The following is a 13,301-nucleotide window of genomic DNA, read 5'->3' as shown; positions in this document are numbered from 1 at the left end:
CAGCGACGGAAGAGGCGGCTGAGGGTGACATCTAGAGGAAGGCGAACCGGGGAAGGGCTCCTGAAGGGGGGTGTCCCCAGGCCCTACAGACAACTGGGGGGCACCCCAAGGATGGGGCACCCTGGGGACGGGGTGGGTGCTGGCTTCCCCCAAGGGGGACGCGGCAGCGGGGTCGGGGGCTGCAGAGGGTGGGGGCTCCGTGAGCAAGGGGTGGTGGTGGATTTTTTGGCACGGCGCGGGCGCGTGAATGCAGGTGGTCCCCGTGCTCCTGCTTGTAGGAATTATTGCCCCGAGTAGGGCGAAAGAGCAAAAAAATCAGGGCTGGGGGGGGATCTGGGTGGAAAATTGGTGAAAAAAGGGAGGAAATGTAGAGAAAATGGTTGTGTTGGGTTGAGCTCCGGGTGCCTGCAGCACTGAGCCAGGACCGAAGCCCACGAGCCACTGCTGTGATGAGTTTTGTCCCGCCTGAAATTGGGGTGGGGGTGGTGGAGGGGACAAAAATGGGGACGGGGAGCAAGGGGAAGGTGGGACAGGGGGACAGGGCGCAGCCTCACAGCCCCTCTTTCACCCCCGTGCCCGGTGCTGGGTGGGCAAAGAGCTGGTGGCGCGATGGGGCTGCAGCCCTGCTCATTTTGGGGGATTACGGGGCATTTCGGGGGGAAAATGACTAATAAAAGGGGAAAACAGGTGATTTGGGGGGGACACAGGACCTGCTGTGAATATGGACTTGTTTCAAGCCTCACTGACGTCCCCCAAAATCCTGTTTGGTCCTTAAAAACAGGAGCAATTCATATTTCAAATACAGGAGCAATTCATATTTCAATCTGGACAACATCAAACCCTTATCCCCATCCCAGGGGTTTCCAAAATCCCCCCAGATTTGCAGCTTTACCCTCCGCTGCCAGGAGGATTTCTCTCCTCCACGGAGAAAAATCCTTGCCTGCATTTTAGCTCTCCCTTTGCTTGAAAACTCACCTGTTTTTTCCCTCTCCCCAGCCACGTTTGATTTATTTTTTGGCCCAGAGGAGCCCAGCGCCACGCGGTGAAGGCCACCGATGGCCCCTATGGTGGTGGTGGTGGACAGGCATGTATGGACCCAGTGGAAACCAGTATGGGTTGACGGGGTCCCCAGTGCCATGGCATGGGGTGTGCTGGCTTCCCTTGATGCTCCCATGCAAATACCGAAGGGAGAGCTTCAAATTCAAGCCATTCACCCCTCCAAAACCATAATGTTGAGGACAAAACCATAACGTTAAGCCCTCCCAGCTTGGGAGCGTGCCGCCACTGATCCACGGCGATTTTGGCAGGACTTTAACAGGGACTGGATGCACCAGGAGCAGCTTTGTGCATCGCCGCGGTGATGGGGACAGGCAGAAATCTCCACCTGGGCTCTGGCTGCCCACACATCCCCTTCCTTGAGGAATCAGGGGACCCCTGGGGTAAAAAAGAGATCCTGAAGTTGCTTTTTTCTTCCTTCATCCGTGAATCAACTTCTGTTTTTTCTTTTTTTTTTTTTTTTTTTTTTCCCCTTCTCTGGAGCAGAATCAGCTTTTGTTTCAAGCGACGAGCTGCAGAGATGCCGGCTTCTGGTGTTTACGTTTTCCATTTCCAGGCAAATCCCATTTCGGAGCCCCCCGAACGTGGGTCTGGGAACTGAACATCCCGACCGCGGCGAGCCGAGGATCAGAATAGCAGATTGTTTTGACACAGGGGACTTTGCAGCGGGGCTTGGGCTTCTGATGTCCATCCAAAGCACGCGGGCGGAGAAGGAATGCTCTGTTTTCAGTCTGCAATGGAGTCACTGTTTTAATTTTAGCTTCCCCGGAGCAAAGCTGTAAGCAAGCCGTTACCAAAGCAAAGCACCCTACGGAGGCTGGAAGAGGCTGAGGGATCGCAGCCTCCCCATCCTCCCATGTGTGGGACTCCAGGGAGGGAAGGGACCCCGAAAGGTGAAGCCAAGCACCCCAAAATCTGCGTGTCCCTTCTTAAAAACCCCAACACGACTCATCCCTGCAGCTCAGACGGGGGAATGGCGCAGAGGTGCTGGTGCCCATGCCAGGACAGCAGAGCCACAAAGGCACCAAAGGGTCTTGCAAGAGGAAATCTCCACCAAAAGGGGCCAACAACCCCCCAGCAAAGCGCAGAGGAGCTCCAGAGGGTGCAATTTATGTGTATGGTGGATAAAATAAAGAACAATTCCGGGAGAAAATTCTCCTTCCAGCAAGTTTAGCTTCTTCTGCAGCTTTCTGGGTTGGAGAATCACTGCTAGACGTGAGCCATGTCCCTTCCTGGAGGTAAAGCTGCCTGCGGAGTCCCAAACCCCTGGGGGGGAGATGAGACAGGTCAAAACAAACCCCCCAAACACCCCAAAATGTCCTCAGCTGCTTTCCAAGTAGGTTTGCGCAGCGGGAGTGTTGCAACTGCTTGTGCAGCCGGTGTGTTGCGAGAGCGCTGGCCCAAAAGACGCTGTCGGTGGTGGGGACAGTGAGGGTGGGGAGGCTCCGAGGTGGCTGCAGAAGGGACACAAGGGACAAGGGGACGTCCTGCAGGGACGTCTCTGGCCTCACAGGGCAGGAGAGCCAGCGGCAGTAGCTGGGGATGTTCAGTCCCTGCCGTCCCCATGCAAGTTCAATCCATACTTCAGCAGGTGAAAGTGGAGAGAAAATGTTAAATATCCCGGAAAATAATTCTAGGAACAGCAGCGAAGAAGTGCACGGATTATTCATCCGATTTCTGCCCTTCCCCAGTTATTTGGGGGTTTATGTTTGCCATTTCCAGGCAATTCCCCCATTCATTGGGGTCTGCGTGCAGCTCACACGCCGGCGGCGAGACTGTAGGCGAGAAAGAGGGCCAAAAAAAAAAAAAAAGAGGCATCGTAGCAAAAAACTGTTGCCCACTGGATAAATGCAGGTGGCTTTTCCTTTAGGACCACGCAGCAGTTTCTTCTCCTCTTACTGACATTTTCCTCTCTGGTTTCCATCGAACCCAGGAGACGCGTCCTTCCCCAGAGCCCGCGCTCCTGAGCTGTTATCAGCAAAAATGAGATTCTGGAGTTTGCTTGCCCTTGGGAGGCAGTTTTTTTTTTTTTTTCTTTTTCTCCAAGAGTTAAAATAGAAAATAGCTCCTCCTTTTCCCTTGGTATTTGCCCTTCTGCCTTGGACACCGTTGAGAGAGCAGCCACGTCTTCGCTTCGAGTGCGAGGCTAAGAAAACTCAGCTGTTTTGGGCATTTCCAGCACGAGGCTCTCCGTTCCCAATCTCATTCCTTACACTTCTTCCAGTCTGAACTTATTTCTCCAATACAGCCTGATACACAACACTGCAAGGCAGTTTTCACCTCTGTCTTCTACAACGATGCTACCGGGACCATGAACACGTCCTACAATCCTCTCCGTGGTCGATTCTTTTCCCCTTTTTTATTTTTATTTTATTTTATTTTTTTTTTTGCCTTTTCATTGCTTAAGTCTGGCCAGCGAGCCGCTGCTGCTGCTAAAATTATCTCCCCTGCCTGCTGCTTGGCCCGTGTCGCACCTCCTCCTGAAGCTGTGCATCAGCTCCTGGTCTTCTTCCACGGTGAATTCGGATGCTCCGTCTTCCTCCAAGGAGCCCCCACAGCTCCCACCAGCCACCTGAGCAACTTGTTTTGGGAAAACGGGTACCTGGACAGCCACGAGAAAGCTGAGGTGGAGATTTCTCAGCAGCTGGAGCGTGGATTTGAGTCTTCTGTCTAATAAAGAGGCTTTCAGCTTGTGATGGGCCACCCCAAGATGTCCTGAAACAGGAGAAGGAGAAGGAGAAGGAGAAATAAGGAGAAGGAGAAATAAGGAGAAAGAGAAGGAGAAGGAGAAGGAGAAGGAGAAGGAGAAGGAGAAGGAGAAGGAGAAGGAGAAGGAGAAGGAGAAGGAGAAGGAGAAGGAGAAGGAGAAGGAGAAGGAGAAGGAGGAGGAGGAGGAGGAGGAGAAGAAGGAGAAGGAGAAATAAGGAGAAGGAGAAATAAGGAGAAGGAGAAATAAGGAGAAGGAGAAAGAGAAATAAGGAGGAGAAGGAGAAGGAGAAGGAGAAGGAGAAGGAGAAGGAGAAGGAGAAGGAGAAGGAGAAGGAGAAGGAGAAGGAGAAGGAGAAGGAGAAGGAGAAGGAGAAGGAGAAGGAGAAGGAGAAGGAGAAGGAGAAGGAGAAGGAGAAGGAGAAGGAGGAGTTGCTCTGCAGTCAGATCACATCCCGTAAATCCATGCCATGCCTGAACAAGTGCTGCTGCTGGCACAGGAGGGAACTCGACACACTTGGTGATGTTTCAGCAAAACGATGCAGGATGCAACCACCGGCGTTGGAACAACAAACACAGGACGCCACGGAGCCAACAAGAGAGTAGAAACAGAGGGCTGAGAACAAGCTGAGGAGAACACCTTAATTTGAGCCCCTGGCAGGTTTGGCACAAATCGACCTTCCCAGGAACACACTGACCTTAAACCTTCCCATCCGCCTGAATAATTTCTTCTCTGGGAAGTTGGAAAGTTTCTCCAGAGCTGTAACCAGAGTCTTCTTTGCCACAAATGAAGCAAATCCCTACTAGTAGTGAACACCAAGCACATCTGATCAGCTATCTATTTCTAATATTATTTCCTTTCTTTTATCTCTTTTCCTTTTCCTTTTTTTTTTTAATTTTATTTTTATCCTTTTTCTTTTTCTTTTTTTTTCTTTTCCTTTTCCTTTTCCTTTTCCTTTTCCTTTTTCTTTTTCTTTTTCTTTTTCTTTTTCTTTTTCTTTTTCTTTTTCTTTTTCTTTTTCTTTTTCTTTTTCTTCTTTTTCTTTTCCTTTTTCTTTTTCTTTTCTTTTTCTTTTTTTCTTTTTCATTTTCTTTTCCTTTTTCTCTTCCCCTTCCCCTTCCCCTTCCCCTTCCCCTTTCCTCTTTTCTTTTCAATAACACTACACAAAAAGCTTTCATTTTTTCTTCATCAACCATTACTTTCTAAACCTTTGCCACTTTGATTTCCCGCATCCTTCTGGACGCCCACCAATTTTCCTACATGTTCATTAACTTTTCTCCCTCGGGGCTTGGTGCAGTGCTCCAGCCGAGACCCACAGGTGTCCCCACGGACTAATTACTCTGCCATCCTATGAAGGATGCTCCTGCTAATGAATTCTGAGCACCGCTGGGTGTTTTAGACAAAGCTGGAAGATCTGGGGATCCTAGGAGACCCCCATCCCTTTGGAAAGCGTCTTGTGGGAGCAGAAACGCCGCTGCCTCCCACTCACCCTTGTCATCAGGTCCCTGCAATCTGCTGGTGCAGGGCTCCACGAGGTTTAGGGCTTCAGCTTGTCTCAGCAAGTTCACGGCAAGCCACCGAGAGACTCCAGATGAAAAACAAGCTGCTGAGGCCACGGTTTTGAACGTGTGAGCAGCTTCGTCGGGGCCTACAGCACGCCCGTCGTTGGAGCCGCAGTTCTGGTGATGTTTAAGGCCATTAGAGGGATGAGCACCACGTTTATTCTGGGCTGAACGAGGCAATTTAATATCCCTTAAACGTGCCACCCTCCCTCGGGCGTTTTCTCACACGCAGACACCCTGCTAGTGCAGCGCCAAAACCCTGCACTCGCATTTTACCGTTTTTTTTCTTTTTTCTTTTTTTTTTTTTTTTTTTTTAATTAAATTAGACAAAACAAGTCTCATACAAGTCACAAACCAAAAGAAACAAAGGACGAGCCCCGCGAATTCCTGCAGGTTTCAGACGTGCTGCTCGGAACAGGCAGCGAGCAGCGAGGTGGCTGAATGCGTAATCCTTCCTCGCAATGCTCTGAAAAGAAAAAAAAAAAAAAAAAAAAAAAAAAAAAAAAAAAAAAAGATTTATTTTAAGCAGCTCCGCGAGGAGCCTGAGACCCCCCAGCACTGCCTTGCCCCGTAGCTTGCTTTTTCTAGCGATGTATTTTGGTGTTTCGACCAGCAAAACAGGGCAGCTCCCCCCCTCCCTCCCTGCTTTTAGCTCACTCTTTCCCAAGGCTGGGTGTTGTGGGAGTGGTGGATGCCTGGCTTCCCTCTGTGAAAAATCCGCTTTTCCCCCTGCGTGTGCCGAATGAATTTTAATTCGGAGCAGCCCGTTCTAGCTCGTGTATGCAAAGCCGCTCCAATCCGTGTGCCAGCACGAGGGAGGGAGCGAGCAGCTGGGAGCGGAGGAGGCTTCTTTTGGCACGAGTGCCAATTTCTACCAGTTCGGAGCAGTTACGAAACTCTGGGTGAGGCTTGCGAATCGATCGAAGCTGATCTGAGGCCGCCACCCCCGCTCCCTGTCCCCGTCCCACCTATGCAGGACTGTGCAAACGGAGGCTGTGTGATTTATTTTTTTAATTATATTTATTCTTTTTTTCCAGTTGGAAGGCTTCAAGGGAGGCTAACAGGGGCCCGGCTCCCTGCCTGCTTCACGTTTTGAAGCCTTTGCTACCATCTGCACCAAGTGGTATATTCCTCCAGGCTGGCTCTTCCCCATATTTTTCCGCCGAATATCTTTAAAAAGCCACTCAGCACGCTGTAAATAATTTACTAAAGCCACCTTTCCAGGCAGGCGGATCATGGGCTTGTCCCGGGGACGTTATTTGATCAGAGCTGGGACAGGCAGAGTTCCCGAACTGCGATGGGAAGGGAGTTGTCCCAGGAGACAGCTTCTGTTTGCAGCCATCCGAGGTTGATGATCGGTTGCTTTTATAAAGTTCCTATCATGGGAGTGTTTAGAAGGAAATAGTGTGCTGCTACAGCAACTTGGCTCAGCTTTTTTATTTTATTATTTATTTTTTTTTCCCCAAATTGTTTCAGAAATAATTTTAGGACGGCTTTTTATCTCCTTTGCAGACTTGAGCTATTGTTCCAGCTTTGTTTAACGTTATTACGGGTTTGATTCCCTTAGGAAAGAAGGAGATTATTCAGAAAACATGCTCCTTAAGGATAACGTCCGTACAAATAATGTTCTGTGCTTGTGCTCTCAATTTTATGGATATACTTTGTGGATACTTCTGGTTTATGCAGTTAACATGGGGCCATCTGACTTTCAGGATGGGTGTGAGCTCAGGGGGACAGTTCAGCTCATAAAAAATACTTTTAGAGAGACAGAAAGTGGTACCAGACCTAAGAAAACTGCCTCCTGCTCCTGGGTTTGTTTCTGGCAGGAATTGAGTAATGGGGCAACAGGAACTGCCCTGAAAGCTGCTGAGGAAACGTGTTACAAAACGAGACTCGCAGAGCCACTCACCCTCTTCTCTCATTTAATCCGAAGGTGCAAATTCCCTCGTTCAGCTGCATGTCTCATAATTACCCCGACTGTGCAGCTATTTCACTCGTGCTGTTGCCGAAACCCTACTGCTACATCCAGCACACAACAAAGACTTTAATTGAGGGACCCAACTTGCCCATTCTTGCAGGAGGCTAAAAACAGCTGTGGGTTACCCCACTTAGCACCACTGCTGCAGCTCAGCTTTGGGAATATCTCTCCTGCAAAGCGTTTCCAACAATTAGGACCCACATATGAGAAATAAGGGGCTGATGTGTGAAGTTAAGGGAGATGATTATGAGACGGAGTCCGTCATGAGCAGGTCCTCCTCCTTGTGCCACGTTAGGGTGGGAGACCTGGTCGTGATGGGGCTGGGGCACAGGGAAAAGCAGATCCCAAAACCACAAAATGGTTGACGGGGACCTCTGGAGGCCATCTGGTTCAACCCCTCTTGCTGGAGCAGGGACACCCAGAGCAGCTGGCACTGGGCACCAGTGGAGCAGAGCCCAGCTCTGTCCTCTCAGCATCTCCTCTCAAATATTGATGGATACGGACCAGCCCCTCTTCTCCAACCCTATTAGGCCCAGCTCTTCCAACCTCTCCTCACAGGAGAGAGATTCTTGGTGGCCCTCCGTTGGACTCTCCACTACGTCCAGGTCTCCGGACCTAGGTGGGGCTGGGGGAGCTGGGATCATGGAAGGGTTGGGAGAGAGACAAGGGGAGCTGGTGGGGCAAGAGATGGGATGGAGCCAGCTGGGGCAGGTGACAGGGTCAGGTAACTCGCCGTAGTGAGGTTGGGGTTGGTCTATTCCCCCATGTGCCCGGTGACAGGATGAGAGGCAATGGGCTAAAGTTGCGCCAGGGGAGGTTTAGGTTGGATATTAGGAAAAACTTCTTCACGGAAAGGGTTGTGAGGCACTGGGATGGGCTGCCCTGGTCGAGTCACCAACCCTGGAGGTCTTTACAAGACATTTAGATGTAGAGCTCAGTGATGTGGTTTAGGGGAGGACTGGTTGGGTCAGGGGTTGGACTGGGTGATCTTGGAGGGCTCTTCCAACCTAGAAGTTCTGTGATTTTGTGATTCTGTAACAGAGGCCAAGTGACAGAGGCCAAGTGACAGTTGTTAGAGGCCAAGTAACAGACACCAAGTAACAGAGGCCAGGTGACAGCTGACTGATGGCAGGTAACAAAGGCCAAGTGACAAAGGCCAGGTGACAACTGACTGAGGCCAGGTGACAGAGGCCAGGGGACTGAGGCCATGTACCAGAAGCCATGTCACACCTGACAGAGGCCATGTAACAGTTAACTGAGGCCAGGGGACAGTTGACAGAGGCCAGGTGACAGTGGCCAGGTGACAGTTGACTGAGACTGGGTAACAGAGGCCAAGTGACAGTTGATAGAGGCCAGGTAACAAAGGCCAAGTGACAGAGGCCAGGTGACAGTTAATAGAGGCCAAATAACAGAGGCCAAGTGACAGTTAACTGAGGCCAAGAAACAGAGGCCTGGTAACAGTTGATAGAGGCCAAGTAACAGAGGCCAGGTGACAGAGGCCAGGTGACAACTGACTGAGACCAGGTGACAGAGGCCATGTAACAGTTAACTGAGGCCAGGGGACAGTTGACAGAGGCTAGGGGACTGAGGCCAGGTGACAGTTGATAGAGGCCAAGTAACAGAGTCCAGGTGACAGTTGATAGAGGCCAGGTGACAGAGACCAGGTGACAGTTAACTGAGGCCAGGGAACAGTTGCCATGTACCAGAAGCCATGTAAAACCTGACAGAGGCCACGTAACAGTTAACTGAGGCTAGGTAACAGCTGACAGAGGCCAGGGGACTGAGGCCAGGTGACAGTTGATAGAGGCCAAGTGACAGTTGACTGATGGCAGGTAACAAAGGCCAAGTGACAGAGGCCAGGGGACAGTTGCCATGTACCAGAAGCCATATAACACCTGACAGAGGCCATATAACAGCTAACTGAGCCCAGGGGCCAGCTGTCAGAGGCCGGGTGACCGAGGCCACCAACGAGAGGAACCCAAACCCCCGGGGTCCTCCTCAGGCTCCGGCGGCGCGCACCAGGCCGCGGGGCCCGGCCCCCGTTGCTAGGCAACGGCGGGCGCGCGCGCGCGCGCGCGGCGCGCGGGCCGCGTCACGTGAGCGCGCGCGCGCGGTCACGTGAGCGGGGCTAAACGGGCGGCGCGCGGCGATGACGTCAGCGGCGGCGGGGGCGAGCGGCGGGGATGGAGGAGAGCGAGAGGCTGCGCAGGGAGATCCGCAGGCTGCAGGGTGCGGGGGGGGGAGGGAGGGGAAGGGGGGAGGAAGAGGAGGAGGAGGAGGGAGGGAGAGGAGGAAGGGGTGAGGAAGAAGAGGAGGGAGGAAGAGGAAGGCGGAAGAGGAGAAGAAGAAGAGGGGAGGGGGAGTGAGGAGGAGAGGGAAGGGGGGAGGAGAAGAGGGGAGGGGGTGAGGGAGAGGAGGGAGGAGGAAGAGGAGGAAGGGGTGAGGAAGAGAAGGGAGGGGGGAGGAAGGGGTGAGGAAGAGGAAGAGGAGGAGGAGAAGAGGGGTGAGGGGGAGGGGAGGGAGTAAAGAAGGAGGGGGTGAGGAAGAGGAGGAGGAGGGAGGAAGAAGAGGAAGGGGAGAGGAAGGGGAGGAGGAGAAGAGGGGAGGGGGGCGAGGAAGAGGGGGAGAGGGAGGAAGGGAGGAAGAGATGGGAAGTGGGTGAGGAAGAGGAGGGGAAGGGAGGAGGAGGAGGAAGGGGGGTGAGGGAGTGGGGAGAGGGGGAGGAGAAGAAGAGGGGAGGGGGTGAGGAAGAGGAGGAGGGAGGAAGGGGGTGAGGAGGAAGAAGAAGAGGGGAGGGGGGAGGAAGAGAAGGAGGGGGTGAGGAAGGGAGGAGGGAGAAGAGAAGGGGGAGGAAGAAGAGGAGGAAGAGGGATTGAGGGAGGGGGTGAGGAGGAGAAGAAGGAGGGAAGGGAGTGAGGAAGAGGAGGAGGAGAAGAGGGGAGGGGTGAGGAAGAGGAGAGAGGAAGGGGGGTGAGGAAGAAGAAGAAGAGGGGAGGGGGGTTGAGGAAGAGGAGGAGGGGAGGGAGTAGGGAAGAGGAGGGGGTGAGGAAGAGGAGGAAGAAGAAGAGGGGAGGGGGTGAGGAGGAGAAGGGGGGGAGGAAGAGGAGAAGAAAATGGGAGGAGGAGGGGGGAGGATGAAGTGGAGGGGGGAGGAAGGCATGGGAAGGGGGTGAGGAAGAGGAGGTGGGAAGGGAGGAAGAGGGGTGAGGAGGAGAAAGGGGGTGAGGAAGAGGAGAAGGGAGGAAGAGAGGAGGAGGGGAAGGGAAGGGGAGGAGGAAGAAGGGAGGGCGAGGAAGAAGAGGAGGGAGGGGGGTCAGGTAGAGGAGGAAGAAGAGGGGGTGAGGAGGAAGAGGAAGGCTCTTGAAGAGGAAGGCTCAGTGAGGGGGGGCTCTGTAGGGTCCCAGGGGGCTTTAGGGGAGCTCCGAGACCCTCCAGAGGGGAGGGCTCGGGCACCCAAGGGTGCTGGGGGTGGGGACGGGCCAACCCCTGGCTTCCCTGGTGCGTTAATCACCTGTCTTAATTACCCCCAGCTGCTCATTAGGGCCCTGTGACTCACCTGGGAGCCTCCTGCGTGCTTCGGGGCCCAAAAAAAAACCCCAAAACAGGGCTGGATGTTAAAAAACGTTTTTTTTTTTTTCCCCCCCAGGTCTCATCGACAGCCACAGGAGCACCCATGGGGCCGCGCCGAGGCCGAGCTGGAGCAACCCCAGGCAGCAGCAGCAGCAGAACCCCCCCTATAGCAGGAGGGGGGCGTTTTCGGGACGTTACCCCCCCCGGGATTTCCAACAGGGTCGTTCCTGGAGGAAGAAATATTCCCTCGTCAACCCGCCGCCCTCCAGGGCTTTTGGGATCAAGCAGGAGAACCGGGCGGCCCCGATCCCCGCGGGGTCACCGGAGAGACACGTGGACCTCACTAGGGACGGGAATATCGTGGTGGGGATCCAGGTGACCCAGAGGAGCGGCCTGGTTTTGGCGGCCGAAGGATTCGGGGCTGAAAGTTTTGGCCCTAAAGGTTTTGGGGCCGAAGGTTTGGAAGGTTTTGGCTCTAAAGATTTTGGGGCCGAAGGTTTGGAAGGTTTTGGCTCTAAAGATTTTGGGGCCGAAGGTTTCGAAGGGTTTGGGGCTGAAGGTTTTGGCCCTAAAGGTTTTGGGGCTGAAGGTCTTGAGGGTTTTGGCCCTAAAGATTTTGGCCCTAAAGAAGATTTTGATGCTGAAGGTCTTGAAGGTTTTGGCCCTAAAAATTTTGATGCTGAAGCTTTTGGCCCTAAAGATTTTGGCCCTAAAGAAGATTTTGATGCTGAAGGTCTTGAAGGTTTTGGCCCTAAAGAAGATTTTGATGCTGAAGGTTTTGGGGCTGAAGATTTTGGTGCCGAAGGTTTCAAAGGTTTTGGCACTGAAGGTTTTGCTCCTAAAGATTTTGATGCTGAAGGTTTTGGGGCTGAAGGTTTCGAAGCTTTCAGCCCTAAAGGTTTTGATGCTGAAGCTTTGGGCCCTAAAGATTTGGACCCCGAAGCTTTCGAAGGTTTTGGCCCCGAAGGTTTTGGCCCCGAAGGTTTTGGCCCCGAAGGTTTTGGCCCCCAAACTTTTTCAGCTCCTTCCTCCGGCCTGAAAACGGAAGCGGCGGCTCCGGGCGAGGATCAAAGCGGGCTCCAATCCTCCGCCCCTCCTTACCCGCCCCAAAAAGAAGGACGAAAACCTTCTCTCTCCGTCTCCTTCAGCTCCTCTCACCGCGTGGTCAGCTCGTCCTACGCGGCCCTATCGCGGCGACCCCACAGCGTGCGGCTGAGCGCCGAGGGAGCCGAAACCTCCAGGGCGCCTTGCGAGAACGCCGTCGCCCCCAAAACGCAACCGCAGCTCCCTCGGCCCCCGCCGGGCTGCCAGCAGGCTCGCCATTTGGTGTGGTGCAAGCCGGAGGTGGAAAATTCGGGACAAGCGGGATTTGAGCGGGGTGGGGACGCTCGCCGGGAGCTTCTTGGGGTCGTGGGGGCGTCCTCCAGAGCCCTCGGGGTGAAAGGGAGATTTTCGGCGCTGCACAAAGCTCCTGGGGTCCAAAGGGCGGCGGCGATGATGCCACCGGCGTCCGGGAAGGGCTCCAAATTTCGGAGGAGCAACTACACCTGGGTGGCGAACCCCGGGAGGTGCTGGAGGGCGGTGAAGAGGTGGGCGAGCCCTCGGGGCCCCGAAGGAGCTCGGAAAATCGCCGGCGGGGCGAAAACGGCGGCGCCGAAAAGCGATTCGGGGAGCAAAGCGAAGAAATCGCCGCCCAAAGCGGGCGTTTCTCCCAGCAAATACAAGTGGAAAGCGGCCGCCCTGCAGCCCTCTCCTTCCACCTCCAGGTCGGCGTTTCGCTGGCGGTGCGAGGAGAAGGAGGAGGAGGAGGAGGAGAAGCCTTCGCCTTCCTCCTTCCCCCAAACCCTTTCCTTGGGTTTCGGGGGGACGAAACCCTTCGGCGACGCCGTTCCCTCCGGCTACAAAGTGAAGAGCAGGACGAAAATCATCCGGAGGAAAGGGTGAGCGGCCGGGCTGCTTGGGAAAGCCGTCCCTCCGGAGGTTTTCCTTCACGTTTTCGGGTTTTAGGTGCAGCTTTTGATGGTTTTGGGGTCAGGCATCTCCTCGGCGGCGGCTAACGGAGAGCTGGGGGCGTCCCCGCAGGTGAAATGACACCGAGGGTTGTCGGACACCGCAGGGTGCGTCCAGTTTCCCAGGTCCTGGGGCTTCATTCTTGCTTTTCAGGGTTGCCAGGCCTCGAATTGAGGTGTTTTTAGCAGTCTGCATCACCCAGAATTCGGCTTTTTGACCAGAGCTGGGTTTTATCTCATCTCCCATCCCCTTTCTCCCAAGATTTTGCGCTGAGGAGGTTCCTCCCCGACCCACCAAAGTTCAGGGGGATGGGAATTGCTGATTGCCTTTCAGAACCTCGTTGCACCGGGCGAAAAAGTGCTTTATATCCCATTTTTTTTTTTTAATTTATTTATGCCTGTAAAACGTTGTGCAAAGC

General features: G+C 53.8%; 1 protein-coding gene across 2 annotated transcripts in view; it reads left to right on the top strand.

Moving 5' to 3' along the window:
• The first annotated feature begins 9,456 nt into the window (after nucleotides 1-9,456).
• ZC3H3 (zinc finger CCCH-type containing 3) overlaps nucleotides 9,457-13,301 on the top strand; it is a 119,806-nt gene continuing 115,961 nt past the window's right edge. The window contains exons 1-3 of one of the 2 annotated variants that reach the window (XM_084282630.1): nucleotides 9,457-9,532; nucleotides 10,950-11,330; nucleotides 11,433-12,813. In XM_084282630.1, coding sequence (XP_084138756.1) covers nucleotides 9,487-9,532; nucleotides 10,950-11,330; nucleotides 11,433-12,813 — 1,808 coding nt within the window. In that variant the 5' untranslated portion in view covers nucleotides 9,457-9,486. Of the gene's footprint in view, nucleotides 9,533-10,949; nucleotides 12,814-13,301 lie in introns of both variants that reach the window. The other variant, XM_084282629.1, reaches the window with a different exon arrangement.

Source organism: Netta rufina, assembly GCF_964035555.1.
Source record: "Netta rufina genome assembly, chromosome: 2".
Classification (NCBI taxonomy): domain Eukaryota; kingdom Metazoa; phylum Chordata; class Aves; order Anseriformes; family Anatidae; genus Netta; species Netta rufina.
Note: the sequence above shows the minus strand (reverse complement) of the source record. Positions and strands in the feature narration are given on the sequence as shown.